Consider the following 27,192-nt stretch of genomic DNA (forward strand, 5'->3'; position numbering starts at 1 on the left):
CTCATCTCACACCAGATAAAAACATCTACTCAAAATAAATTAGGTACTTAAATATAAGGACTGAAACGGCTACAAAAAAATAGAGTGAAATCTCCATAACATTGTTTAGGCATTGAGTTTTTAAAATTTAACCTAGGCCAGGCGCGGTGGCTCAAGCCTGTAATCCCAGCACTTTGGGAGGTCGAGGAGGGTGGATCACGAGGTCAAGAGATTGAGACCATCCTGGTCAACATGGTGAAACCCCGTCTCTACTAAAAATACAAAAAGTTAGCTGGGCATGGTGGTGTGTGCCTGTAATCCCAGCTACTCAGGAGGCTGAGGCAGGAGAATTGCCTGAACCCAGGAGGCGGAGGTTGCGGTGAGCCGAGATCGCGCCATTGCACTCCAGCCTGGGTAACAAGAGCGAAACTCCATCTCAAAAAAATAAAAAATAAAATTTAACCTCAAAATCCCAGGGAACAAAAGAAAAAATAGATTAGTCAGATTCCTTCAAATTAAAAAGTTGCTGCACAGAATCTGGTACAATCAATAGGATGAGATAACTAAGTAATGAGAGAAAATATTTGCAAATCATACATGTGAGGAGTTAATATTAAAAATATATAAGAAACTCGGCCGGGTGCGGTGGCTCAAGCCTGTAATCCCAGCACTTTGGGAGGCCGAGGTGGGAGGATCATGAGGTCAAGAGATCGAGACTGTCCTGGCCAACATGGTGAAACCCTGTCTCTACTAAAAATACAAAAATTAGCCAGGCATGTTGGCGCGTGCCTGTAGTCCCAGCTACTCGGGAAGAATCGCTTGAATCCAGGAGGCGGAGGTTGCAGTGAGCCGAGATTGTGCCCCTTCACTCCAGCCTGGCAATAGAGCAAGACTCCGTGTCAAAAAAAAAAAGAAACAAAAGGAAAAGAAAAAGAAACTCAAATTTAGGTTACTGTTACTGAAGGAAAAAAAAAAAAAGAAACTCAAATGACTGTAACAAAAAACAAATAACTATTTAAATAAACAAAAGGCGTAAATAAGTCTTTTTCAAGAAAAGACATACACATGGACAGCAGATATATGTAAAAATGTTCAATGTAAATTATGATCAGAGAAAGGCAAGCCAAAAACCAGTATGAGGTAGCAACTCACTCTTAGAATGACTCTTACTAAAAAGAAAAATAATAAAGTGTTGGCAAAGACGTGAAGAAAAGGGAATGCTTGCACACCGTTGGTTTGAATGAAAATGAAGACAGCCATTATGAAAAATGAAATACAGATTTCTCAAAAAAAATCAAACTACCATGTAACACAGCAATTGCACCACTGGATATGTATCTGAAACAAACAATGTCAAAATGAAGAAACGTTTGGACTCTTTGTTGTTTGCAGCACTCTTCCCAATAGACAAAATATAGAATCAACTGTTTAACTTCTAATGAGGAAATAAAGACAATGGGATAGATACACACAATGGAGTACTATTCATTATTTTTAAAAGAATTTTTTTTTTTTTTTTGGATTGAGTCTCGCTCTGTCAGCCAGGCTGGAGAGCAGTGGCACAATCTTGGCTCACTGCAACCTCCACATTTCTGGTTTAAGGGATTCTTGTGCCTCAGCCTCTGGAGTAGCTGGGATTACAAGTGTGCACCGCCATGCCCAGCTGATTTTTTGTATTTTTAGTAGAGATGGGTTTTTGTCATGTTTCCCAGGCTGGTCTCAACTCTGTGCTCAACTGATGCACCTGCCTCAGTCTCCTAGAGAGCTGGAATTACAAGTGTGAGCCATCATGTCTGGCCTAGGAAAAAATCTATTATTTTCAACCACATGGATTAAGCTGGAGGACATTATATCAGTTGAGGTAAGTCATGCACAGAAAGATTAATATCTCATTATTTCACTTACACATGGATTCCAAAAAAGTTAATCTCAGTGATATATAAAGTAAAATGGTGACCATCAGAGGCCAATATATTTAGGATTAAAGGGTTGAAAAGATGTTTGTCAAAACATATATATTCATAGTTGAATAGAAGAAATAAGTTTAAAAGATTTGGCTGGGCACGGTGGCTCAAGCCTGTAATCCCAGCACTTTGGGAGGCCGAGGCGGGTGGATCACGAGGTCAAGAGATCAAGACCATCCTGGTCAACATGGTGAAACCCTGTCTCTACTAAAAATACAAAAATTAGCTGGGCATGGTGGCGCGTGCCTGTAATCCCAGCTACTCAGGAGGCTGAGGCAGGAGAATTGCCTGAACCCAGGAGGCGGAGGTTGCGGTGAGCTGAGATCGCGCCATTGCACTCAGCTGGGGCAACAAGCAAAATTCCATCTCAAAAAAAAAAAAGAAAAGAAAAAGAAAAACCTTTTGCTTAGACACCCAGCCTTTTCCTTACATCCTCTGGGGTCTAGACGAAGGCTCTCAAGCCTCTAGTCTCTGGCTTTGTGCACCTGCTAGCTTAACACTGTGTGGAAGCCGTCAAGGCTTGGAGCCATGTGAAGCAGTGACCTAAGCTGTACCTGTGCACCTTTCAGACCTGGCTGGAGCTGGCGCTGCACGGATGCAGGCAGCAGTGTCCAGAAGATGCACAAAGCAGTGGCGCATGGAGATGGCCAAGGACATCAGTCTTCTCTCCTAGGCCCCAAGGCCTGTGACTGTAAAGGCTTCTGCAAAGGTCTCTGAAATGCTTTCAGGGCCTTTTTCTCATTGTCTTGGCGATTTGGACTGAATTCCTTTTTATGCAAATCCCCTAAGCCTTCTTGCATTTTCTCCCTGAAAATCTGCTTTTCTTTCTGACTTCTTTACCAGGCTCCAAATTTTCCTAACTTTTGAGCTCCACTTATCATGTAAATAGAAGTTCCAACTTGAGGTTATTTCTTAGGTCACAAATAAGAACACAAGCTCGGCCGGGCACGGTGGCTCACACCTTTAATCCCAGTGCTTTGGGAGGCCGAGGCAGGTGGATCATGAGGTCAAGAGATCAAGACCATCCTGGTCAACATGGTGAAACCCCGTCTCTACTAAAAATACAAAAAATTAGCTGGGCATAATGGCGCATGCATGTAATCCCAGCTACTTAAGAGGTTGAGGCAGGAGAATTGCCTGAACCCGGGAGGTGGAGGTTGGGGTGAGCCGAGATCGCGCCATTGCACTCCAGCCTGGGTAACAAGAGCTAAACTCCGTCTCAAAAAAAAAAAAAAAAGAACACAAGCTGTTTGATGCAGACAGGACACCTCTTGAGCTATGCTACCTGGATGTTCCATATATCAGATACATCCTAAATCATCATAAGTTCATAGTTTGACCGATCTTCAAGGCAGGGTCACTGTGCAGCCACATTCTTTGCTAAGGCCAATCAAATGTAACCTTGGTTCCTGTTCAATGGAAATTCCTCATTTTCATCTGAGACCTTTTTTTTTTGAGACTCAGTTTCGCTCTCGTTACCCAGACTGGAGTGCAATGGCGCGATCTCGGCTCACCGCAACCTCGGCCTCCTGGGTTCAGGCAATTCTCCTGCCTCAGCCTCCTGAGTAGCTGGGATTACAGGCACACACCACCATGCCCAGCTAATTTTTTGTATTTTTAGTAGAGACGGGGGTTCACCATGTTGACCAGGATGGTCTTGATCTCTTGACCTCGTGATCCACCCACCTCGGCCTCTCAAAGTGCTGGGATTACAGGCTTGAGCCACTGAATTTTTTGTATTTTTAGTAGATGTCCGACCTACCCTCTGCGGGAGGACTGAGCTCGTTCAGAAAAAACCGGACCGCAGGTTAGAAGAAAGTCTTAAATTCAGGCTTTATTGAGAGGAAAGAGCCTCCGGGCGGACCAGCTGGGAAGAAGAGGAAAATGGCCGCGCCGCTCAGAGGAGCAGGGTTCTTTTATAGGGGGCTGAAGGGCTGAGGGAGTGGGGAAGCTGAGAGAGCCGAGGTGGCGGGCAATGGTTGGTCAGTTTGAACCGCTGGGCAGGAAGCTGGGCGGCAGGAAGCTGGGAGGCAGGAAGTTGGGGAGAGCTGATGAGGCAGAAGCTGGGCGGCGGGAAGCTGGGAGGCAGGAAATTGGGGAGAGCTGATGAGGCAGAAGCTGGGCGGCGGGAAGCTGGGAGGCAGGAAGTTGGGGAGAGCTGATGAGGCAGAAGCTGGGCGGCGGGAAGCTGGGAGGCAGGAAGTTGGGGAGAGCTGATGAGGCAGAAGCTGGGCGGCGGGAAGCTGGGAGGCAGGAAGTTGGGGAGAGCTGATGAGGCAGAAGCTGGGCGCGGGAAGCTGGGAGGCAGGAAGTTGGGGAGTGCTGATGAGACAGAAGCTGGGCGGGAGGTGGCTGCGGCCAAACATTCCCGACTCCTTAAAAGAAAAGAAGAAAAGAGGGATCAGGGGCGTCGGTTGTCTCTCTGGCTACTTCCTGCTGACAAGGGTCGACGGGGGGTTCTGAAGAGGTCTCTTTTCCTAAGGAGCCTGGGTGTTCGGGGAGAGGTCTGTTTCCAGCACTCGTTCAGGGTAGGGTTGGAGCAGCATCTGGTGGATGGTGACTCGAGTCAGTTCTTGAAAGCGCCGCTGTAGGAACTGCAGAAAGCAAGGAGCAATAAGTAAGATTAGGCAAACGGCTACTAGGGGCCCAAGCAATGGGGACAAGAGGGTATACATAGAGGAAGACCACCACGCTGTGGCTTCAGCCGAGAACTTCTGATTCTGCAAGTTAGTTTTGAGTTTCTGGAGGCTCTCGATTCGGGTTTCTACTAGGCCGGATTCATTGATGTAGTCACAGCACTCTTCCTGTAGGAAGATGCAGGTTCCTCCTCGCTCTGCGGTGAGCAGGTCCAGGGCTCTTCGGTTCTGTAAGGCAACTTGGGCAACTGAGGTAATCTGTCGTTGGAGCAATGCTAATGACTCAGCAGAGTCATCAACAGCAGTTTGGAATTGTGAGGTCAGTCAGGCTATAGCTTGGTGGGAGTGGGTTAGGGCTCCTCCTCCCAGCCCAGCTGCAAGTGCTGAGGTTACTAGGGAGATGCCTACAGCTAGGGGCAGAAAAGCAGTTCGCTTGGTGCGGTGGAGCGGTGCTTGTAGCATTTGGAATTCGGCTGAGGAATATATAGTGAGTCGGGGGACTAAGGTCACTGGGAGGCATAAGAGAGCTGGGGATTGGCCGGCGTGGAGAGTTTTTGTGAGGGTTCTGTTACACCATAAGAAAGGTCCCTTTGGAGCCGTCAGATTAGTGGTTACCAGTATGGTTTTGTTACAGTTGGGGTAGGTCCGGCCTAGGGAGTAGCATACTGGTAACTGTATAAAACCAGGTGGAGTGTAGAGATCTACTTCCCTGATGGGGGAGAAGGGAGAAGTTGAGGCTGAAAGGTTGAGAGGGATGGGGTAGGGGACCGCGATGAAGGGAGTCTGTCCTAAGGAGGCACACATGAGGCATGAGGTTAGGTCAGTTAATCCTGAGAGGTTAGCTAACTTGATTCCTTCTTTGAGGAAGGTTAGCCAGGAAAACGGAGATGAGTGTGGTTGCAATTGGTCAATTAGATTTTTCTTGTAGGTTAATAGCGGAATGGACTTGGTGGACCATACGTACGTATGGCCGCCAGATGTACAGGTGGGAGGAGGGATATGCGGTGTCTCGGAAATCATATAAGGCAGCTTTCTGGGGGCTTTTCCACCGGTCAGGTATGAGAAGAGAATACCGTGTATAACCGGTTCTGACATTTCCTTCTCCATCTAGGTCTGGAACAATTTTGAGCTGGGCAGGAATGCCTGGGTGTCGCTGTATGTCAAGGGCTGCATGTAGGGAACAATAGCCCCAGGTGCAGCCCATGCGGGAGCACCAGGGAGTATCACCGCATTTTCCTGATGGTTGGTCATAGTTGAAGCATATGACAGGTAGAATCCCAATTCCTTCATGGACATTGTAGAATTTAGTAAAGTTCAGGTATATGGCGCTTTGGCATCTGGCTGCGGGGCAGTCGGAAGTTGCAAGAAGATGGTTGTGGCTGTATGGGGGGGTATTACAGATAAAGGTGGTTTTGGTATAGTTTTCAGTTAGGAAAACTCTCCATCTGTAGGGGGTGTGGCTGCTGGGCCCTGGTAAGTTTGACAGATAAAGGGCCAGTAGGAACAGCTTTCCAGCATGAGGAGGGTCCATGAGGGGCCTTTTTTACCCGAGACAGGTGAACCCAAGATGGGACTTCAGCGACTTTTATGGCCGATGGAGTAGTGAGGATGACGGTATATGGTCCCTCCCACTTGGGGGCGAGGGGCTTTGGGGAGAGGGATTTAATAAGAAATAAGTCTCCGGGGGAGACTTTCTGTGTATTTTCAGATGGCTGGGTGGGTTGGGGAAGAGAAGCGTTGGCGTGCTCTCGGAGAAGGCTGCGAAGGAGAGTAAAGTAGGGGAGGTAGCTGTCTAGAGGAGTGGTTTCTGGCGGTGGGGGAGTTGAAAGTAGGAAGGGGCGACCGTACAGCAGCTCAAACGGGCTAAGCTGTGATGGGCCCCGGGGGCTTGCTCTTAACCTGGTGAGGGTGATAGGAAGCAAGGTTACCCAGGGTTGGCGGAGCTCAAGCATGAGCTTGGTCAGATGCTCCTTTATTAGGCCATTGGCCCGTTCCACCTTACCAGAGGACTGGGGATGGTAGGCGGCGTGTAGCTTCCACTGAATTCCTAGAGAGGTAGAAACGGCATTAGTGACTTTGGAGATAAAGGCTGGGCTGTTGTCTGACTGTATGGTGGCCAGGAGTCCAAAGCGTGGGACGATGTCTTGAATGAGATGAGTGGCTACTGTCCCGGCAGACTCAGAGGCTGTGGGGTAAGCTTCAATCCAGCCTGAAAAAGTGTCAACAATGGTTAGCAGATATCGGTACTGTTTGTGCTTTGGCATATGAGTAAAATCGATCTGCCAGTCTTGGCCAGGTAGGAAACCGCGTAGCTGATGAAGCTGGCGCTGAGGATGACAGGAACCCTGGGAATTAGTTTTCACGCAGACAGTACAGGAGGACTGGACTTCCTGTATGGTACTGAGGAGGTGGTGGGGGTGGAAAAGTGGGTTGAGGAACTGGTATAGGGCTTTAGGTCCAATGTGGAGTGAATTGTGGATGTCTTGGATTATTTGGTACCTTTGCTTTTCGGGGAGGATGAGGAGGTTATGCTTGAAGGCCCAGTCATCCTTGAACCGTACCCCGGGGGTAGACTGGAGGATCTGAAGTTCTGAGGCGGAGTATTGGGGGCTATATGACTTGGACAAGAAACAGAGAGTGGAAGTGGGTGGCGGATGGTTTCTTGCCGTATCTTTAGCCACCCTGTCTGCAAAGGCATTCCCGGCGGCTACGGGTGAGTTCAGGGACTGATGCCCTTTACAGTGGACGATGGCTACCTTGCTAGGGAGTTGAACGGCCTGAATAAGGGCAGCAATGAGTTTTCCATTGAGGACGGGCATGCCCTTAGTGGTGAGGAAGCCTCGTTCTTTCCAGATCATGCAGTGTGAGTGAGCTATGAGGAAGGCATACTTGGAGTCAGTATATATATTTACTTCTTTGTTCTGGGACCAGGATAGGGCCCAAGTGAGGGCAATTAGTTCAGCCTGTTGTGAAGTGGTCCCAAGAAGAAGGGGGCGGGTCTCTATAATTTCAGAGTGAGTTACAATAGCATAGGCTGCTCTCCGTGGGCCGGTGGGATGGGGTATAGAGCTGCCATCAATGAATAGGGTGATGGAGGCAGATGGTAAGGGTTGAGGGAGCAAGTCGGGGCGAGGGGACTGGGCTAATTTGAGGATTTCAGTACAGGAATGTAGGGGGCTGGCGTATGGAGGGCAAGGGAGGAGGGTAGCCGGGTTTAACGAGGAGCAGTGGGAGAGAGTGATGTTGGGGTTCTCAATAAACAGTAGGTGAAGCAGTTGGATACGGGAGGGCCTGAGGTGGGGCAGGGAGTGTTGACTGAGCAGCTCAGTCAACCTGTGTGGAGAAAAGACTTGGAGTGGGAGTTGTAGATTGATCTTAAGAGCTTCTGTGGTTAGGGTGACGGCGGCAGCTAGGGCTCTAAGACACGGCTGCCATTCTCGCTCAGTTGGGTCAAGTTGTCCAGACAGGTAGGCTATGGGCAGAAGGGACCCTCCCACTGGCTGGACCAGCACTCCCACAACTGTGTGCTGTTTTTCGTCCGTGTGTAACTGGAAGGGTAAGTTGGGATTAGGCAGGGCTAGGCTGGTGGAGGTGCAAAGGGCATTAAGCAGTGACTTGAACGCCCGGTTGACAGAACCTGGTGAGGAGAGTGGTCCCTCGGGGGCTTCTGCAGCAGCATGGTATAGGGATTTAGCTAGCAAAGCATAATTAGGTACCCAGTGGCGAAAAAACCCTACTAGTCCTAGGAAGGAGAGGATTTCTTTTGCTGACTCAGGGGCCTGGAGCGCCTTTAAGGCTTGTAGTTGGTCGATTGTAATGGACTGTCGCCCAGGTGTGAGCTGTATACCTAGGTAGGTGAGGCTATTGTGCTTTGGTTGGTGACAGCCGGTATCCCCTATCTCCTAGGAAATTGAGCAGGGCAGTGGTGGCCTGGATACACTCTTGGCAGGTGGGAGAGCAAATAAGAAGGTCATCTACGTACTGGAGGAGGTGAGAGGGCTTGAGGTTGCAGTGGAGTAGGTCGGTGGCGAGTGCCTGGCCGAATAGGTGCAGGCTATCTCGGAAGCCCTGTGGAAGGACTGTCCAGGCCAGTTGTTGGGACATGTTCTTTAGGGGATCATCCCAAGTGAAGGCAAAGATAAAGTAGAAGTTGGGGTGTAGAGGTATAGTGAAAAAGGCATCCTTTAGGTCTAAGACTGAGAAACAGGTGGTCCCTGGGGGAATGTTAGAGAGAATGGTGTATGGGTTGGGGACAACTGGATGTATGGGAATTACGGCTTCATTGACTAAGCGCAAGTCCTGGACCAGTCTATATTGTCCTGAGGGTTTTCGTACTGGGAGGATGGGGGTATTACATGGGGAGTTAATGGGAATTAGGAGGCCTTGACCTTTTAGTTTCTCTATGATGGGTCTGATACCCATACAGTGGGCTTTAGAGATGGGAAATTGAGGGCGGGAGAGAAAACGAGGTGAGGAGTCTTTAAGGCGGACCTGAACTGGCTGGTGGTGGGTAGCTACAGACGGGTTGTTAATGTCCCAGACCTGAGGGTGGACTCCAGGGAGTAGTTTGGATAGGGCTTTTTGGGGTTCGGTATCTGAGGTGAAGGCTAGGAGAAAGAGGTTGTGTGGGTTGGCGGTGGGGAAGGTTATGACGGCCTTTAGCTTTGAAAGGAGGTCTCGTCCTAGGAGGGGTACTGGGCAGGTGGGGATTATTAAAAAGGAGTGAGTAAATGGAGTGGAGTTATATGAGCACATGAGTGGTGGGGTTTGGTAGGGGATACTCGGGGTCCCGTCGATTCCCATGACCGAGACCTGGGAAGGGGTGAGACGGCCAGAATAGGAAGGGAGTGTGGAGTAGGTAGCCCCCGTGTCCAGCAAGAACGAGACACTTTTACCCGCTACCTGAAGTGTGACCCTTGGCTCGGCGAGGGTAACCGGAGTCGGAAAGCCAGGGCCCTGCTAGTCGTCTAGCAGCCCTAGTAGACTGTGGAATGGAGCTCCCTCGGAGGTCGGCTCCAGGCAAGCAGGCTCCTCCCTACCGAGGGTGACCGCCGGCTGCGTAACGCCAGTGTGTCTGTTTTGAGGAACCGGCACCCTGGGGAAGCTGGGGCAGTCTGACTTCCAGTGTCCTGGGAGCTGACAGATAGGGCAAGGCTTAGTTGGTGGCCATGGTTGTGGACAGGCTCGGGACCAGTGTCCTTCCTTTCCACATTTGAAACATGCTCCCGGAGGGACATGGGTTTCGACCTTGGGCTTCTGGTTCCCTGCCGGCCTTAGAGCCGCCACTAGGGCTTGGGTCTGGAGGGCAGCCTTCTGCTTCATGCGAGTTTGGCAGGCAGCCTCAGCCGCATCTTCCCTGGCATTGAATACTTTAAAGGCCATTTTTACCAGGTCTTGGATGGGAGTCTCCGGCCCCTCTTCTGCTTTCTTTAGTTTCTTATGTCGGGTGCTGATTGGGAGATAAAATGGGAGGCTAATGCAGTGGCCCCGTTTTGGGAGGCTGGATCTAGCCGAATATACCGGACTAGGGCTTCTTGTAAGCAGGCGAGAAAGAGGGCGGGATTCTCATAAAGAGGGTAGTTGGGTGATTTCTCTTAGTTTATCATAGTTTACAAATTTGTTAGATACAGTATCCATTCCCCTGAGGAGGTATCTAATCATGCGGTCTCTCTTGGGTATATCAGACCCTCGACTAGCTTGATAGTCCCATTGGGGGTCTTCACCTGGGATTACTTTGGGGCCTCAGGGGATCTGGTTATCTATAGCATGATCTTTATCTGCTTGGTTTCTGGCTGCAGCGAGGATGCCCTCGTGCTCCTCTACTGTGAGGGTGGAGGAACAGATAACGCGAATATCATGCCAAGTGAGGCTGTATGCTTGAGTGAGGTATTGAAATTCCTTAATATATGTGGACGGGTCAGCTGAGAAGGATCCTAAACGTTTCTCAATTTGGGACAGGTCTTGGAGTGAGAAAGGAACATGGACCCTGACTAAACCTTCAGTGCCTGCTACTTCTCGGAGTGGGGCCAGGATAGCTGGTTGGTGAGAGTGGGTGTGGGCCACCACCGGAGAGGCAAGAGGAAGTGTGGCCTCTGAGGGAGGGGGCCCAGAGGGAGTAGAGGAAGAGCGAGGCATGGCCTCTGAGGTAGAAGGTGCAGAGGGAGTGGGGGGAGAGCGTGCTGTTGATGGCGACTGGTTGCCGAGGTTGGCAGGAGGGGACAGATATTCAGGCAGATCCTCCGGTGAGGAGTAGGGAGGGGGAGAGGTAGTGGAGGAAGATTTATGAGGGGTACGAGCTAAGAGGATTTGGTAGGTGGAGCAGGAAGAACATAGGTCGGAGTGGGTACGGAGGTCCCAAAAAGCCTGAACGTAAGGAATTTCATTGTCCTTGCCCATGCGGCGACAAAAATCGTCGAGATCTCGGAGGGTGTTGAAATCGAAAGTGCCAGTCGGGGGCCAATGTGACTGGTTACTGAGTTTGTATTGGGGCCAAGCCACCTGGGACAGGAAGACAAGCTTTTTCTTTCTGAGGGTTTGGGAGTATCCTAATTTGGTAAAATTTCGCAGCAAGCACCCAAGGGGGGTGCTGGTTGGTATTTTGGACTCCGAATTTCCCATGGCAGGCGCAGCTACAGACCCTCCGGCACGGTTGGGCAGATGCAAAGAAAAGGCGTCCCAATTCATTGCAAATTCCCCAGAGTACAGTTAAGTACGATTAGGGAAGTGGTCAGAGGGGCATCCCCCGTCTGGCAGCTACCCCTCGGAAGGCTCCTGGAGCCAGACGGAGGACTTCCTCTGCTCGGCCAAGACTAGGCGAGGAGTCCGTGCGGAACGCCGGAGGGGGGCAACTGCACCGTGCCATAGGAGGAGAAGGGAAGTGGGGGGTAAAGCAAGAAAAAACCTGGCTTACCTTAATCAGAGCGTGGAGGTGGCAGGGCCAGTGTTGGGTAGGTCGGGGGAGGGGGCCGTGGCCGGGCCAAAGGCCCCAGCTCCCGGGTTTCGGCACCATTTGTCCGACCTACTCTCTGCGGGAGGACTGAGCTCGTTCAGAAAAAACCAGACTGCAGGTTAGAAGAAAGTCTTAAGTTCAGGCTTTACTGAGGAAAGAGCCTCCAGGCAGACCAGCCGGGAAGAGGAAAATGGCCGCGCCACTCAGAGGAGCAGGGTTCTTTTACAGGGGGCTGAAGGGCTGAGGGAGTGGGGAAACTGAGAGAGCCGAGGTGGCGGGCAATGGTTGGTCAGTTTGAACCGCTGGGCGGCGGGAAGTCGGGCAGCGGGAAGCCGGGCGGCGGGAAGCTGGGGAGTGCTGATGAGGCAGAAGCCAGGCGGCGGGAAGCTGGGCGGCGGGAAGCTGGGGAGTGCTGATGAGGCACGATGATTAGTCAGCCGGTTGCCAGGCGGGAGGTGGCTGCGGCCGGGCGGGAAGGCTAGAGCGGTATGTAGAGTGAGAGATAAGGGAGCCTCTTTGTGGGGGAGGGAAAGAGAGCTTTCATGGTAGGGGCAGAGTTTTCCAAACAGTAGAGACGGGGTTTCACCATATTGACCAGGATTGTCTCGATCTCTTGACCTTGTGATCCACCCGCCTCGGCCTCCCAAAGTGCTGGGATGACAGGCGTGAGCCACCGCGCCTGGACCTCATCTGAGACCTTTTATGTCTTGTCTTCATTGTCCATCCTTCTGTCAGCCTTCTGATCACAAGTTTTTAACAATTCTCTGCAGTGGTTCAAATTTTTCCTAATCTTGCTGTCTTCTAAGCTTTCCCAACTCTCCTGAACTTTGTCTTTTACCGTCTTCTAAACCTGCTTCTACATTTTTAGCTCTCTTTTTTACAGCCTGGCAATGTGGTAAAAGAAGGAAGGTCCACTTTCAGGGGGAAAATCCGAGAAGGCTTCAGATATTTGCATGAAAAGAAGCTGAGTGCTGGTTGCCAAGACAATGGGGAAAGGCCTTGAAGGCATTTCATAGCTCTACTTCACAGCACTAATCTTCTGTATGATCAGAAAGAAAAGGGGTTTGGCCGGGCGCGGTGGCTCAAGCCTGTAATCCCAGCACTTCGGGAGGCCCAGGTGGGTGGATCACGAGGTCAAGAGATCGAGACCATCCTGGTCAACATGGTGAAATCCCGTCTCTACTAAAAATACAAAAATTAGCTGGGCATGGTGGCGCGTGCCTGTAATCACAGCTACTCAGGAGGCTGAGGCAGGAGAATTGCCTGAACCCAGGAGGTGGAGGTTGCAGTGAGCTGAGATCGCACCATTGCACTCCAGCCTGGGAAACGAGAGTGAAACTGTCTCAACAAAAAAAGAAAGAAAAGGGGTTGAATTGGCTCGTGTTTCTGCAGGCTGTAAAGGAAGCATAGTGGCTTCTGCTTCAGGGAGGTCTCAGGAAGCCTCCCAATCATAATCTTGTTCCTACGTCTCCCATATGAAACATCTCCTTGCCTCTCCCAGAAGACAAAGGGGCAAGATGTTTCATATGGGAGGATTAGGAACAAGACTGAAGGAGAAGAGGAGCCAGACCGTGTTATACAACCAGATCTCATGAGAACTCACTATCATGAGCATAGCATCAGGAAGACGATGCATAAGCATTGGTGAAGAATCCATCCCCCAGACACGCCCCCACCCCTACCTCCCACTGTTTCCAGGCAGAAGCCTGCTACAGAGGCAGAGCCTCTTGGAAAACCTCTATTAGGGCAGTTCAGAGGGAAAAATGGGCTTGGAGCCCCCACACAGGTGGCCACCACCCTCCAGAGCCCAGATTCATAGACCCACCCACCAAGAGCTTGCACCCTGAGTGTGGAAAAGCTACAGGCACTCAACACCAGCTCAGTCCATGAGAGCAGCCGTGGGGCTAAAACCTGCAAAGCCACAGGCGTGCTGCCCTAGTAGAGGTTTTCCATGAAGCTGTGCCTCTGCAGCTGGCTACTCCCCACTCCCACTACACCCCATCCTCCCACCACCCTACACCTCCCACTTTACCCACCCCTTTTTCCTTCCACTCCCACCCCCAACCCGTCCATGATTAAATCACTCCCATCTTTCTGCTGTTCTCTAATCCCTCCAAACCCTCCCAGTTTTTATTTGCTACCCACTTCTAAACCTGCTTCTACTTTTTTAGGTATCTCTACAGCAGATTGGCTGTGTATCGATAACACAAAACCCCATTTGAAAAGGAAAATCTGAGAAGACTTCAGAAACTGGCCTATAAAGAAGCCCTGTGCTAACAGTCAAGACAAACAGAAAGAGGCCTTGAAGACATTTCACAGCTCCACTCTGCAGTTGTAATTTTCAGTATTATTGTAAATGAGAGAGGTTTAGTTGATTCACCTTTCTGTAGGCTGTGAAGGAAGCATAGTGTCTTCTGTTTCTGGGAGGAGTCAGGGAGCCTCCTAACGACACCAGAAGGCCAAGGGACAATGAGATGTCTCCTACGGCAAGAGTAGGAACAAGACAGAGTGAGGAAAGAGGTTCCACAGCCTTTTAAACAATCAGATCTCCTGAGAACTCACTCACTCTCAGGAGGACAGCATCAAGGGGATGGTGCTTTATCATTCGTGAAGAATCTACCCATACCCTTTTACGGCAAAATCTTTTTCCACCTAGGCCCCACCTCCAACATTAGGAAGTGTAATTCCACGAGTTTTGGTAGGGACACAGAGACAAACCGTATTATTCTGCCCCTGGCCCCATGAACCTCATGAAGGCAAAACACATTCATGCCTTACCAGCAGTCTCCCAAAGTCTTAACTCATTTCAGCATTAACTCAAAGCTACAAAGTCCAAAGTCTCATCTGAGTCAGGGCTACAGTCTTTTTCGCCTATGACTCTTTGAAATAAAAAGCAAGGTCCCTGCTTCTAAGGTGCAGTGATGGTACAGGCACTGTGTAAGCTTTCCGTACCCAACAGGAAGACATCTTCCAGAAAGCATGGTTTCCTTCTCCGACCTCCTCGGCCTGCCCTTCACTTGTCCGTGTCTCTGTCGGCATTTTTGGCACAACCATTTTCCCATCTCCAAGATGGTCCAAACATTTTATCATCTGTCTGTCTTCTTTTGAGCCCTCCAAACTCTTCCAACCTGTGCCCATTCCCTAATTCCAAAGCTGCTTCCACATTTTCAGGTATCTTTGTAGCAAAGCTTTCATCTTCATCTGCCTTTCTCTGTATGATTTATTTTGAAAAAGAGGATTAATTGGCTCATGGATCTACAAGGTGGACAGGAAACACAGTGGCTTCTGCCTCTGGGAGGCCTTAGAAATCTTTCAATCATCTTGGCAGGCAAAAAAAGAGTGAGTGGTCTCACATGGCAAGAGGAAAACTCGGAGAGTGGAGCGGATGACACAGTTTTCAATGACCAGATCTCAGGTGAAGTCACTCATAATGATGAGGACAGTAGCAAGGGGACGGTGCTAAATCACTCAAGAAATTTGCCTTCACGATTCAATCACCTGACAGCTGGTTCTGCCTTCACCATTAGGAAGTATAACTCGACATGGGATTTGGTGGGATGCATACTCGAATTGCATCATCAGTCTTTGAGTATAAAGACATCCACAGCAGGCTTTATCCCACCAGCTTCTTCGAGACTCTTCATAGGGTTTGAGGTGTACAACATACACACTAAAATACTCATACTTCAAAAAGCAGTAAGGTAAGTGGTATTATCATTCTTGGAGAGTAACAGTGGTAGTGTAGGCATTTACAGCGTGATTTAGTTAATGTTTGCTGCTGTTTCTATTCTATCACCATATTAACTGTTTCCTACACAACTCTGTGTTCAGCTGGGTTTCAGCTGAGCACAAAACCACGCTTGTACTACCACCGACAGCTGGCGCTGGCTCACTGACAGTGTTATTATTCTGCGGTATAAAGTATCCTTGAACTGGAGAAAGTCCACAGTCAAATATCTGGTCATTCAACACTATCAATTCCTGGTTGACTTTTTGAAAAAATAGTATCTTTTGTTGAAAGAAATGCTGCATCTGTGACTTCAAGTCTCTCACGTGAGTTGGAGGGAAGTGATGAATTTCAGCCAAAGTGGCCAAAGAAATCCTGTTCCTGTGATCCTGACATCCTCGGCCTCTGCATGTCTGTCTTCCCTTCTGCCACATGTTGCCTGCTCTCCGTGACTTTGGTAAGAGCTTCCTTATGGATGTGGATGATGTCCAGGATGTTGGCCAGGTGTCCCTGAGAGAGCACGAATAGGTCCATGACTGGTCCCAGGGTCCTGCCTGGGATGATGAGCAAAGATCTCACTGATGGTGTTGAAGGCACCTCTGGTTAAGTGGATGGCCTGCTCCAGCTTCAAGGCCTGGCTGAGGCTGAAGAACTGGTCACCTGCTGATTCTTCTTAAAGTCTGTCACCATCATCTGCTTCCATGTCGACTCACTGGCTGTGATGTTGATCTGAGTGTCCTGCTGTCCATCAGGCTGTCAATCTTGCTCTCCCACTCCTAAAGGCTGAGAGCCACCCTGCGGGTGGGCTTGGGGTCAAGAAGAAGATGGCACTCACCATCTCATTTTTCTGTCTTCCTCTTGCCCTGTCTCCAGACTGTCTCTTCAGTGCTGGTGGGGCATGTCAAGAAGTGAAGGAAGGTGTGGCACTGTGCCCATGCCCAGAAGCTGGCTGTGTGGTTCATCCACCTGATTGGGCCCTTCTGCTCTTGAACATAAAGTTCTCCTCAAGATGGCCTGTTGTCTGCCTCTTGGCACCCAAAAAGCCCACAATGCTGTATGAGCCCTGATGCATGGACTGGAGCCCCAAAGGCAGCGCACACCCTGCTCCTGAGCCTGCTGCTCACGTCCTCTGTGTGGCTCCATTTGCATCATAGTTGTTGCACTGAGGCCCGTGCATGCCAGGCAAGGCCAAGCTGGATCAAAGAGCAACCAACCACCTCTGCAAGGGTGTGCCAGGAGCAGGTGGACCAGCCACCAACCTTACTCACTGCCAGTCAGGGTAAATCAGTTATGCCCTGGAGGTAGGGCCCCAGTGCCATCTGCTTTTCCTCAGGCCTTCTCTCCATTACTCATCAGGTGGTGGCCACTCAGGCTGTGGGAACCTGGCCTCCCTGCTTCCCTGAGTGGGTGAGGTTGGTGACTGGTCCACCTGCTCCAAACACACCCTTGCAGAGGTGGCTGGTTGCTCTTTGAGTCAGCTTTGGCATGCACAGGTTCCAGGTACTGACATGCTGCTCTGAGCTTGTCCTGTCTTGGGTCAAATTTTAAGTCTAGCCAGGGCCACCGAAGGCTGAGTCCCCTGGGTTGTATTCCTGGCTGTTGCTGGGACGCCATGGTGCCCCTCCCCTCCAGGGCTCAGGATGAGGCCCAACTGGGCCAGGATCCTTTAGGTAAGGGACATGTGTCCCAGGAGGGGGCCTCTGTCCCACTGGTTGGGTGAGAGGATGTATGGCATGCTGCTGGCTGTTAGGGTTGTTAGGATGCCGTGTTCTTTCCTTCAGGGACCTCAAAGTAACCATCTTCCCCTTTCAGAGTAACTTCCCAAGGCCCAGCTGGCTGCATGCCGCCCTGGCTTCTTCCATGTGGTGCTGGTCACTACCCACCCAGGGTGGTCAGATGCAGGCATCATGCCGGGGATTTGTCTCTGGACATTCATCTTGGTCATCATGGCATTGAACTGGGCCTGGTGACAGGGCCCTGATGGCGTTTTCCTGGGTGGTCCTGGGGGTGTCCAGAGGAGATACAGAATGGACTTGCTGCAAGGATGAATGAGATAACTGTCAGCACAGAATAGGCATCTGGTGAGCGTTCAGGGATCACCCTCAGTAGCTGCCCAGAGGCCAAAACCACCCACCTGATAGTGACTGCCCCCAAGCCAGGAGGAAGAAAAGAGCAGGTCCCACTCACCTGAGCCTAATCAGTCAGCTGTGCTGAAATGTGCCTCTTGCCTAGAAAACAGTTCTGTGTTCAGAACCAGTCACAGACACTGCTGTGTGTCTCTCACTGCTCCATGACACAGGCTATGGCAGCTCAGCAACGGCAACATCACAGGGTGACACAACCCATCAAAGTGGGAACCTGCCTGAATCAACAGGGCTGAGTCAGTGTCCTCTATCCCCTGAACTGATAGGTGTGCATGTAATGTGTTTCTCTCTCTCTCTCTGTGTGTGTGTGTGTCTCTCTCTCTCCGTGTGTGTGTGTGTGTGTGTGTGTGTGTGTGTCTTGCTTCTCTGGTCAGGCCTCGCTACTCCACTCATGGGTGCACTCAAGTCCTCATTACTGTCACTATCAGTCCCTGGGTCAGCATTACAGCCTCCACAGGTGTTCCCCAATCTCAGCCTTGTCCACCAAGGGTGGTCCTTGCAATACAGACAGAGGAGGGCACCAGGCAGAGCAGAGAGGGCTGGCATCCTCTCTAGGTAGAACCCAGGTCGTGTGTAAAGTTCTAGTGCTGGATTCAACACATCTTCTCATGTTCTCTTTCCAGCAACCCTCTAGGGTGCCTGACTCCCCTTCCCTACAGATGGAGGCAAGGAGGCTCCACAGACAAATCCCCTGCCTGAGGTCACACAGTGGCCAACTGATCAGGTGCCTCTGAGCAGGTCCCCACTGATGGGGCCCCTAATGATGACTCCTCCATTGACTAGACCCCCTGACTGAGTCCCCATTGACCATGTCTCCCTAACTAGGCCCTCACTTAATAGGTCTCAAGGACCAGACCCCAGTGACCAATTTCCCACTGACCTGGTCCCCACTGACCAGGTTCCCACCGACAAGACCACAATTTACCAGGTTGCCACTCTCCTGACCCCAACTGAACAATTCTCTGTGGATCAGTCCCCAGCTGACTGGACCCTCTCTGACCAGGCTCCAAGCCGCTATGGTCCCACACTGACCAGGCCCCTAGTATATGGTATAGACCCCACCAACCAGGTTTTCAGTGTTTATGTTCCAACCAATCAGGGACCACTAATAAGGCTACCACTGACCACATCCCCACTGACCAGGCTTCCAGTGATTAGGTCACCAGGTCCCCACGATGAGGCCTTCACCACTAACCAGGTCCCTGCTGATCAGGTCCCAACTATGTCCTGAGGACCAGGTCAACACTGACCAACACTGACCATGGTCCCCTGACCAGGCCCCTGAGAAGCAGTGCTCACAGTCTCATCCCCCTCAGCCCACAGACCCTTCCTCCTTGCCCAGAGGTCAGGCCCTGGGGGTTATCTTGGCATAAGGCCTCTCCTCCAAGACACAGGGAGGGACAGATGGCCTCAGGCTGCTTCACTCTCATCCCCCAAGTCCCTCTGGGCCCATCTCAAAGGAGACAGTGAGGTGGCCTGGCACTGCCTGGACATGCAATCTCTCCTATTCCTGAGTCTCAGAGTGAAAGGAATGAGGGACATTTGGCAGATCAGACACCCTGTGCTGCTGGGTCTCCGAGGGGCCTTCCCACAGAGCACTGATCTAGAGACACAGCACAGAGGCTGCAGGAAGACTAATCTGGAACCTTCTAGGCTGAGCCAGGGTACATATAAGGACTGTTCCCAGACAGCCAGAAGGCCCTTTGCCAGTTTCTTGGTACCTCAGTGGATGCAGCCGTGGTTCTTCTGTTGGGGACAAAGGGCACACGCTGGGGAGGGCTCGCCTGGGCTTCCTTGTTGGAGCCACCTCTGCTTCTAAGAAAATCACTCATGCCAGGGCTGGGGCAGAGAAAATACAAAATTAGCTGGGAACATCTTGTGCCAGAAAGTAAAAACGTGCTGACAGAGTAACAGGGACAAATTAAAAAGTCATAAAGTCAGCTCGAAATGTCTACCACTGGGCTAATCCTGGGCAATTGGAGGACCAAAATCATAAGCTTTCTCTCTTCCTTATTCATTGGTTCTGTTTCTCCCTTGAGAACAAAGGAGTGAATAAGGATATAGTCATCTGGCAACCATCACAGTAATAATTGTTCAAATACAAGTCATTAATGAAATGCCAAATCTAGTGGGTTCTGAGGAGTAACCAGATATTTACAGAGCCTCAAAGTATCTTCACACAAAACACTGTTGAACTACAGAAAGGAAATCATAACATTAGCATGGGCAAACGGGGCAGGTCCTCCTTTATTACTAGTAATCAAAACTGTCAAATGCAAAGAAGCCTTCGGTGGCCTTTACGAAAGTATCAATGGTGATTTGCTTGCTTGGCTGTTTAAACAGCTGACATTTGGGCAATTTGAGTATGTCAAACTCAATAACGCTGGTTTTCATTTGCAAGATCCACTTAAACTAAGGGTAAAAAAATCATTTCAAATACCATATGAGGCTGGGCGCGGTGGCTCACGCCTGTAATCCCAGCACTTTGGGAGGCCGAGGCGGGTGGATCACGAGGTCAAGAGATCGAGACCATCCTGGTCAACAAGGTGAAACCCCGTCTCTACTAAAAATACAAAAATTAGCTGGGCATGGTGGTGCGCGCCTGTAATCCCAGCTACTCAGGAGGCTGAGGCAGGAGAATTGCTTGAACCCAGAAGGCAGAGGTTGCGGTGAGCCGAGATCATGCCATTGCACTACAGTCTGGGTAACAAGAGTGAAACTCCGTCTCAGAAAAATAAAAATAAACAAATAAAAATAAAAAAGCATATGAATCTTCATTATACACGATTTGAAAATATTCTACTTTAGTAAAGATTGTGATGTTATATATTTTATGAGAAACAATTAAAATGTCATGTAAAAATCCCATTAATAAAGTTTTTGACCTTTTTAAATTGTATGCTTTTTCCTTAAGATTTTATGGTTTAGATAGTCTCTTCATTAGATGTGGCTTATCAGTGGATTTTAGAGAAGAAAGTAGACAGGAGCAAGACTGCAATACAGCAACAGCTGGAAAGAAAAAGAAAGAATGATGTTCTTTACCTAAGGAATTTCAGTTAATTAAGTTTGAGTTCAAAAACTAAAGAGCTGAGAACTTTATCAGAGTTAATAAGAATGAGAAATATGTATATACAATTATAATACAAAATTACTATTAAATAATTTACACATGGAATTAATTATAATTGTGATTAAATTGAGCATTTTCATCTTCACTTATGTACTCAACAGCCATGTGCTAAGGTACCAGAACCAGCACTGGAATTACAAGATGAAGATGGTAGGTCATCGTACGCTATAACCAAAAAACAGACAGGCAGGCAATGTCCGTATAGAGTCATAGACCCTGTGACAGGTATACAGCAGGACACTACTGGAACACACAGAAGGGACATCTATCCGTTTTGTGTCAATATTTAGGCTTTCTGGTGGAAGCGATATATAGGCTGATGCCTGAAGCACAAGGGAAACCTTGCCAGGCAGAGGGAAGAAGCGAAGGCAAAGAGCCTGAGGTGAGGAACAGCTCTGTGGAGCTTTACTCCATCTAGTTTGGTGCGGGAGCAAAGGGCAGAGTGTGGTACGTGGCAACAGACAAGGTTGAGTAACTTGACAAGAATCACATTGACCTGGGTGGCTTATTCCATGGTGAAAAATTTGGAATCTTTCCTGAGAACAAATGCAATCCAATGACAACGTAAATAACAGGAGATTTAAAATGTCACCTGTCAAGTGACTGCTTATGAATGGTTATTGCTTAGCTATTTTTTTTTTTGAGACAGAGTTTCGTTCTTGTTACCCAGGCTGGAGTGCAGTAGCGAGATCTTGGCTCACTGCAACCTCCGCCTCCTGGGTTCAGGCAATTCTCCTGCCTCAGCCTCCTGAGTAGCTGGGATTACAGGCACGCGCCACCGTGCCCAGCTAATTTTTTGTATTTTTAGTAGAGACAGGGTTTCACCATGTTGACCAGGATGGTCTCAATCTCTTGGCCTCGTGATCCACCCGCCTCGGCCTCCCAAAGTGCTGGGATTACAGGCTTGAGCCACCGCGCCCGGCCAGCTGACTATTTCTAAATGAGTCTTCAGTCTGTTGGCCTTTAATCTCTACCGAAGCCCCGAGAAGCCGATGATGCCTTTGTTTTCTGAGAATCACTTCAGTGTACTGGCTGCAGTTTCATGAGGATGGCAAAGGTGAAGAAAGCGGAGAGCCAGTAAAAACTAGATGCTTAGACTTATCGGAAGCTTTAAAGCTGTGAAACACGATGAATTAATGGTGCATAAGTATACTTTTCACTGTGAAAGTTGTTTTCACATCTTTCATCAGATGGGTGTAAGAAAAAAACACTTAACATCGTATCTACTAACTCCAAAATGAAAAAAATGCCATTTGCTATTTACGCTTTATTTCTAAAATAAACTTAATAAATTTTGGCAACATACTTTTCTTTGTTCTTCTAATTATTTGTTCTTCACAATCCAGCTTCACCTAAAATTAAGTAAGAATAATAATGTTTAAGTTAAAAGCCATTATGAGAATAACATATCACTTACAAAATGTGGTCTTTAGTATTTTTACTGACTAGACATAACTTGAAGTTTGTTTAAATAGAAAAATAATCACATAAATAAAGTAAAATTTCTATTTAAGTTTAGACAATAGAGGATGTATCTGTGTAATGCTGTTTAGATTTATCTGACAAAAATACATTTCATATTGGTATGTTGCATATACATAATTTTAGAAATATGCTGTTTTATTAGTACAAAGATTAAACAAATAAAGCCACATTTTGCAATGAATGCATTGCTTTGAAATTCTTGGCAAAACTCTGCTAAGTTTATAAAAGTTTAATCTATTTTTTACTTGTTTTTTTGAGACACAGTTTCGCTCTTGTTACCCAGGCTGGAGTGCAATGGCACGATCTTGGCTCACCACAACCTCCACCTCCTGGGTTCAGGCAATTCTCCTGCCTCAGCCTCCTGAGTAGCTGGGATTACGCACCACCATGCCCAGCTAATTTTTTGTATTTTTAGTAGAGACAGGGTTTCACCGTGTTGAGCAGGATGGTCTCGATCTCTTGACCTCGTGATCCACCCGCCTTGGCCTCCCAAAGTGCTTGGATCACAGGCTTGAGCCACTGCGCCTGGCCCTATTTTTTACTTCAATAAATTGTTTCTTAAAAAAATTTGTATTCTCTACTTAAACTTTTTGTATAGTAAATTTTTCTTTTTTTTTCTACGTTGCATTCTAAATTAAGGTGGTACCTGTGTAGGTTTCTTCCAAAGGCATCTTGAAGGATGCCGAGGTTTGAAGTACAATCGAACCCATCACAAACGTAGTGAGGGTAGGACCCAATAAGTAGATTTTAGTCCTGGCCCACTCTGTCCCTCCCCATTCTTATTTCCCAGTGTCTATTGTTCCCATGTTATGACAATGTGAACCCAATGTGTAGCTCCCACATGAGTGAAAACGTGAGATATTTGGTTTGTGTTTCTGCATTAGTTTGCTTAGGATGGTGGATTCCAGCTATATCCATGTTGCTGCAAAGGACACGATTTTGTTCTTTTTATGGTTGCACTGTATTCCATAGTATATATGCCATTTTCCAATCTACCTTGGATTTTTAATCTATGTTGGATGCACCTGGGTTTACTCCATGTCTTTGCTATTGTGAACAGTGCTGCAATGAACCTGCACGTGCCTGCTTCCTTTTCTTACAATGAATTATTTTCCTTTAGGTATACACCTAGTATAGTAATGGGGTTACTGCATCCAATGGTCATTCTTAGTTCTTTTTTTTTTTTGTCTTTATTCAAATTTAATGGAAACAGGGGTCACTATACATTGCAAGATAAAGAAAAATAAAATTAAAAAAAATTCTTTTCTTTTCTTTTTTAATATAAAACAATATGACAATACCAGACTATGGAACTCGACAGTTTACTTCCTATGGGTTACTGCAGGTATCAATTTTCCTTGGCTGTGCTATTCACAACTTTGTTAAGTCCAAAAATATGAAACCAAAGTGGTCGGAAACGTAAGAGTTAGCACTTTCACTACATGGCACACATCGAAGGGCATCAATTCAAGAGCAAAAATGGTTGAACTCACCATACCTACCTATGTGGTCATTCCAGCCTCAGAGCCGTCCACGTTACTGAGCTCCCTGTAGGAAAGGCCAGGCCTGAAAGCCAAGGCGTTTTGGATATTCTACTGTGGGCCATTAGTAAAAGGGGATTTTCAAAAGAGAAATTTTTTTTTTTTTCAGTCGAACAGGAAGGCCTGGCGCCAGGAGGCTTTACTGAGAGGAAGCACTCAGATTGAACAATTATAGACACACCATTGGGGAGTTAAAAATGTACAGCAGTGACATGTTCTACTCCAATCACTTGTGCCACGGCTACCAAACGTGTACAAAAGACTCCTCGGGTAGTTCCAGCTGCGGTCGTGGCCAGTTAGGACCTTGAGTGGGACCTAGATCTAGACCGGGAGGGTGATCTGGAAGCAGACCCGGATCGAGACTTGGACCGAGATCGGGTTTTTGAAGCTGACTTTGATCTGGAGCGTGATTCTGATGGAAGGTTTGGCTTCGATTTGGAATTGGATCTCGACCTGGACCGGGTCTCCTGATTGGTGCCAGCATTCTCACTCTCCCCTCCGCCTTCCCTCTGGCTGGATTCAGACTTGACATGGTCCCGCTCCTTTGAAACAGAGCGGGATGGCGATCTGGACTGCGAGCGGTCAGTGTCTTCCTTTTTCTTCTTCTTGCTGCTGCCCGTCTTGCTGTCTCGCTTGCTGCGTCGCTTTCTGCTCCTCTCTTGCTGTGGCTGAGGCTGCGTCTGCGGCTCTCCTCCCTGCTTCTCTTCCTGCCCTTCCTCTTGTCCTGCTCTTGCTGTGGCTCCTACTCCCGCTCATGCCATGCTACCCCCTTTGCTCCTGCTCCGGCTCCGACTCTGGCGGAGGCTCTTCTGGCCCCTGCCCTACTCCTGGCTCCTGCCCCTGCTCAAACTCCCTCGCTTCTCCTCCTCCACTCTCCTCTCCTGACTCCTGCTCCGACTTTTGCTCTTACTTTTATGCCTGCTAGGACTCCGGCTCTTAGGCTTCCCAGCATTGTCATTGTTTTGGATCTTCTCTTCGGGTTGGTCTTTGCTTTTGCTTCGGCTCTTGCCGACGCTGCGACTGCGGCTGTGGCTCTTGTCCTTGCTGGGGCTCCTGCTTTTCTCCTTCTTGCTCCGGCTCCGACTCTGGCTTCGGCTCCGGCTCCGACTCTGGCTTCGGCTCTGGCTCCGACTCTGGCTTCGGCTCCGGCTCCGACTCTGGCTTCGGCTCTGGCTCCGACTCTGGCTTCGGCTCCGGCTCCGACTCTGGCTTCGGCTCCGGCTCTGACTCTGGCTTCGGCTCCGGCTCTTGCTCCGGGAGTGGGAGCCTGCCCTGGACCGGGATCTACTCTTAGAATGGCTGCTTTTGCTGCTTTCACTTCGGCTTCTGCTCTTACGGGAATGTCTGCTTCGAGAGCGAGATCTCGAATGGCTCCGGCTCCTGGAGTAGGACCGGTGTGGTCTGAAACCTGGCTTGTCTTCAACTAATCGGATTTTTCTGCCATTGACTTCAGTTCCATCCAACTTTTCCAAAGCTCTTTTCACATCAGAATAAGATACAAATTCAATCACTCCTTCCTTTTTGCGTCCCTTCTGAGCATCTGCATAAGTCCCTTCTCCTGCCTGACGCACATAATCCTTTAGGTCTTGCCAGCTGCACCGACTTGACAAATTCTCCACAATAAGCCTGTACTCTGTGCGAGTAGGAGGGCCATATTTATCTCGGCCACTTCTTCTATAACCATATCCACTGCGCCCAGCATCATAACTGCCATCTCGCCGTGGGCCGCGGGCATGCTCCACAATTACTCGCTCACCACAAAGGTCTTTGCCATTCAGTTCATAAACAGCATCATCTGCATCAGGCAGGTCATCAAACTCCACAAAACCATATCGGTTCTTCAGATCCACCTCCAGGATCTTCCCGTAGCCCTTAAAGAAGCGCTCCACATCGTGCTCCCGGGCCTGGCAGCTCGGGCGGCCGATATACACCCGCGGCATCCCGGCAGCGGCGGCGGTGGCTGGCCCCGGCCCCGGCCCTGCTTAGGCGGCGGCGGGCAAAGCGAGAGCGCGGCGGCAGCGGCGGCGGCGGCGGCCCATTCTTAGCTTAATTTCCAAACTGCTCACCATAGTAGCTGGACTAATCTTCATTACCACCAACAGTGTGTAATTGTTCCCTTTTCTCCACAGCCTCCCCAACTCTGTTTTATTATTATTGTTGTTGTTGTTTTATTTTTTGACTTTTTAACAAAGTCATTCTGCCTGGTGTGAGATGGTGTTTCACTGATGTTTTGTTTGGCACTCCTCTGATGGTTAGCAATGGTAAGCATTTGCTAATATGTTGTTTCTTGGCCACTTATATGTGTTCTTTTGAAAAGTGTCTGTTATGTCATTTGCCCATTTTTAATGGGGTTATTTTTTGCTTGTTGACTTAAGTCCCTTTTGGATTCTGGGTAATAGGCCTTTGCTGTATGCATAGTTTGTGAATATTTTCTTCCATTCTGTAGGTGTCTGTACATTCCCTTGATAGTTTCTCATGTGTGCAGAAGCTCCTTAGCTTAATTAAGTCACACTTGTCAATTTTTTGTGATTCTTGCAATTGCTTTTGAAGACTTAGCCATACATTAATTAACAAGTGTGATGTCCAGAAGAGTATTACCTAGTTTTCCTCCAGGATTTTTTTTTTTTTTTTTGAGACAGAGTCTCACTCTGCTGCCAGGCTCCAGGCTGGAGTGCAGTGGTACAATCTCGGCTCACTGCAACCTCCGCCTCCTGGGTTCAGGCAATTCTCCTGCCTCAGCCTCCTGAGTAGCTGGGATTATAGGCACGTGCCACCATGCCCAGCTAATTTTTTTTATTTTTAGTAGAGACGGGGTTTCACATGTTGACCAGGATGGTCTCGATCTCTTGACCTCGTGATCCACCCACCTCTGCCTCCCAAAGTGCTGGGATTACAGGCGCGAGCCATCGCGCCCAGCTGGTCTTTGGTATTGTAAACAGGGCTGCAATGAATATACTTGTGCATGTGTCTTTAAAATAGAATGATTTATAATCCTTTGGGTATATACACAGTAACGAGATTGCTGGGTCAAATGGAATTTCTATTTCTAGGTCCTTGAGGAAGCACCACAGTCTTCCACAGTGGCTGAACTAGTTTATACTCCCACCAACAGTGTAAAAGTGTTCCTATTTCTCCACATTCTTTCCAGTATCTGTTGTCTCCAGATTTTTTAATGATCGCCATTCTAACCAGCATGAGGTAGTATCTCGATGTGGTTTTGATTTGCATTTCTCTAATTATCAGTGAAGATGAGCATTGTTTTCATGTGTTTGTTGGCCTCACATATGTCGTCTTTTGAAAAATGTCTGCCACTTTTGGATGAATGTTTTTTCTTGTAAATCTGTTTCAGCTCTTTGTAGATTCTTGATATTAGCCCTTTATCAGATGGGTAGACTGCAAAAATTTTTCTCATTCTGTTAATTCCTGGTCCTAACGATTGTTTCTTGCTGTGCGGAAGCTCTGGAGTTTAATTAGATCCCATTTGTCTATTTTGGCTTTTGTTGCCAATGCTTTTGGTGTTTTAGTCATGACGTCCTTGCCTATGCTTATGTCCTGAATGGTTTTGCCTAGATTTTATTCTAGGGTTTTTATGGTGTTAGGTCTTATGTTTAGATCTTTAATCTGTCTGGAGTTAATT

General features: G+C 48.6%; 2 protein-coding genes, 1 long non-coding RNA gene and 1 pseudogene across 3 annotated transcripts in view; 1 reads left to right on the forward strand and 3 right to left on the reverse strand.

The window, feature by feature from the left end:
• LOC103789816 (uncharacterized) overlaps positions 1-20,293 on the forward strand; it is a 34,104-nt gene extending 13,811 nt beyond the window's left edge. Inside the window, exon 3 of the long non-coding RNA XR_008478786.2 lies at positions 13,700-20,293. This is a non-coding gene — a long non-coding RNA (uncharacterized LOC103789816). The remainder of the gene's footprint in view (positions 1-13,699) is intronic.
• LOC128930562 (uncharacterized) lies at positions 316-17,271 on the reverse strand. Its single transcript, XM_054250659.2, has 3 exons — positions 17,139-17,271; positions 13,909-14,009; positions 316-6,788 (listed from the first exon to the last, which is right to left on the reverse strand). The coding sequence occupies exons 1-3, from the start codon at positions 17,201-17,203 to the stop codon at positions 6,004-6,006; spliced, it is 951 nt and encodes a 316-aa protein (XP_054106634.2). The 5' UTR covers positions 17,204-17,271; the 3' UTR covers positions 316-6,003.
• The window catches only part of LOC103790453 (ankyrin repeat domain-containing protein 18B-like), a 59,304-nt gene continuing 48,793 nt past the window's right edge, over positions 16,682-27,192 (reverse strand). The window contains 5 exon segments of the mRNA XM_035283610.3: positions 16,682-17,291; positions 17,443-17,617; positions 19,121-19,238; positions 20,285-20,408; positions 21,836-21,881. Coding sequence (XP_035139501.3) covers positions 21,878-21,881 — 4 coding nt within the window. The 3' untranslated portion in view covers positions 16,682-17,291; positions 17,443-17,617; positions 19,121-19,238; positions 20,285-20,408; positions 21,836-21,877.
• Positions 23,189-25,587, reverse strand: LOC144580935 (uncharacterized; annotated as a pseudogene).

Source organism: Callithrix jacchus, chromosome 22 (genome assembly GCF_049354715.1).
Source record: "Callithrix jacchus isolate 240 chromosome 22, calJac240_pri, whole genome shotgun sequence".
NCBI lineage: Eukaryota > Metazoa > Chordata > Mammalia > Primates > Cebidae > Callithrix > Callithrix jacchus.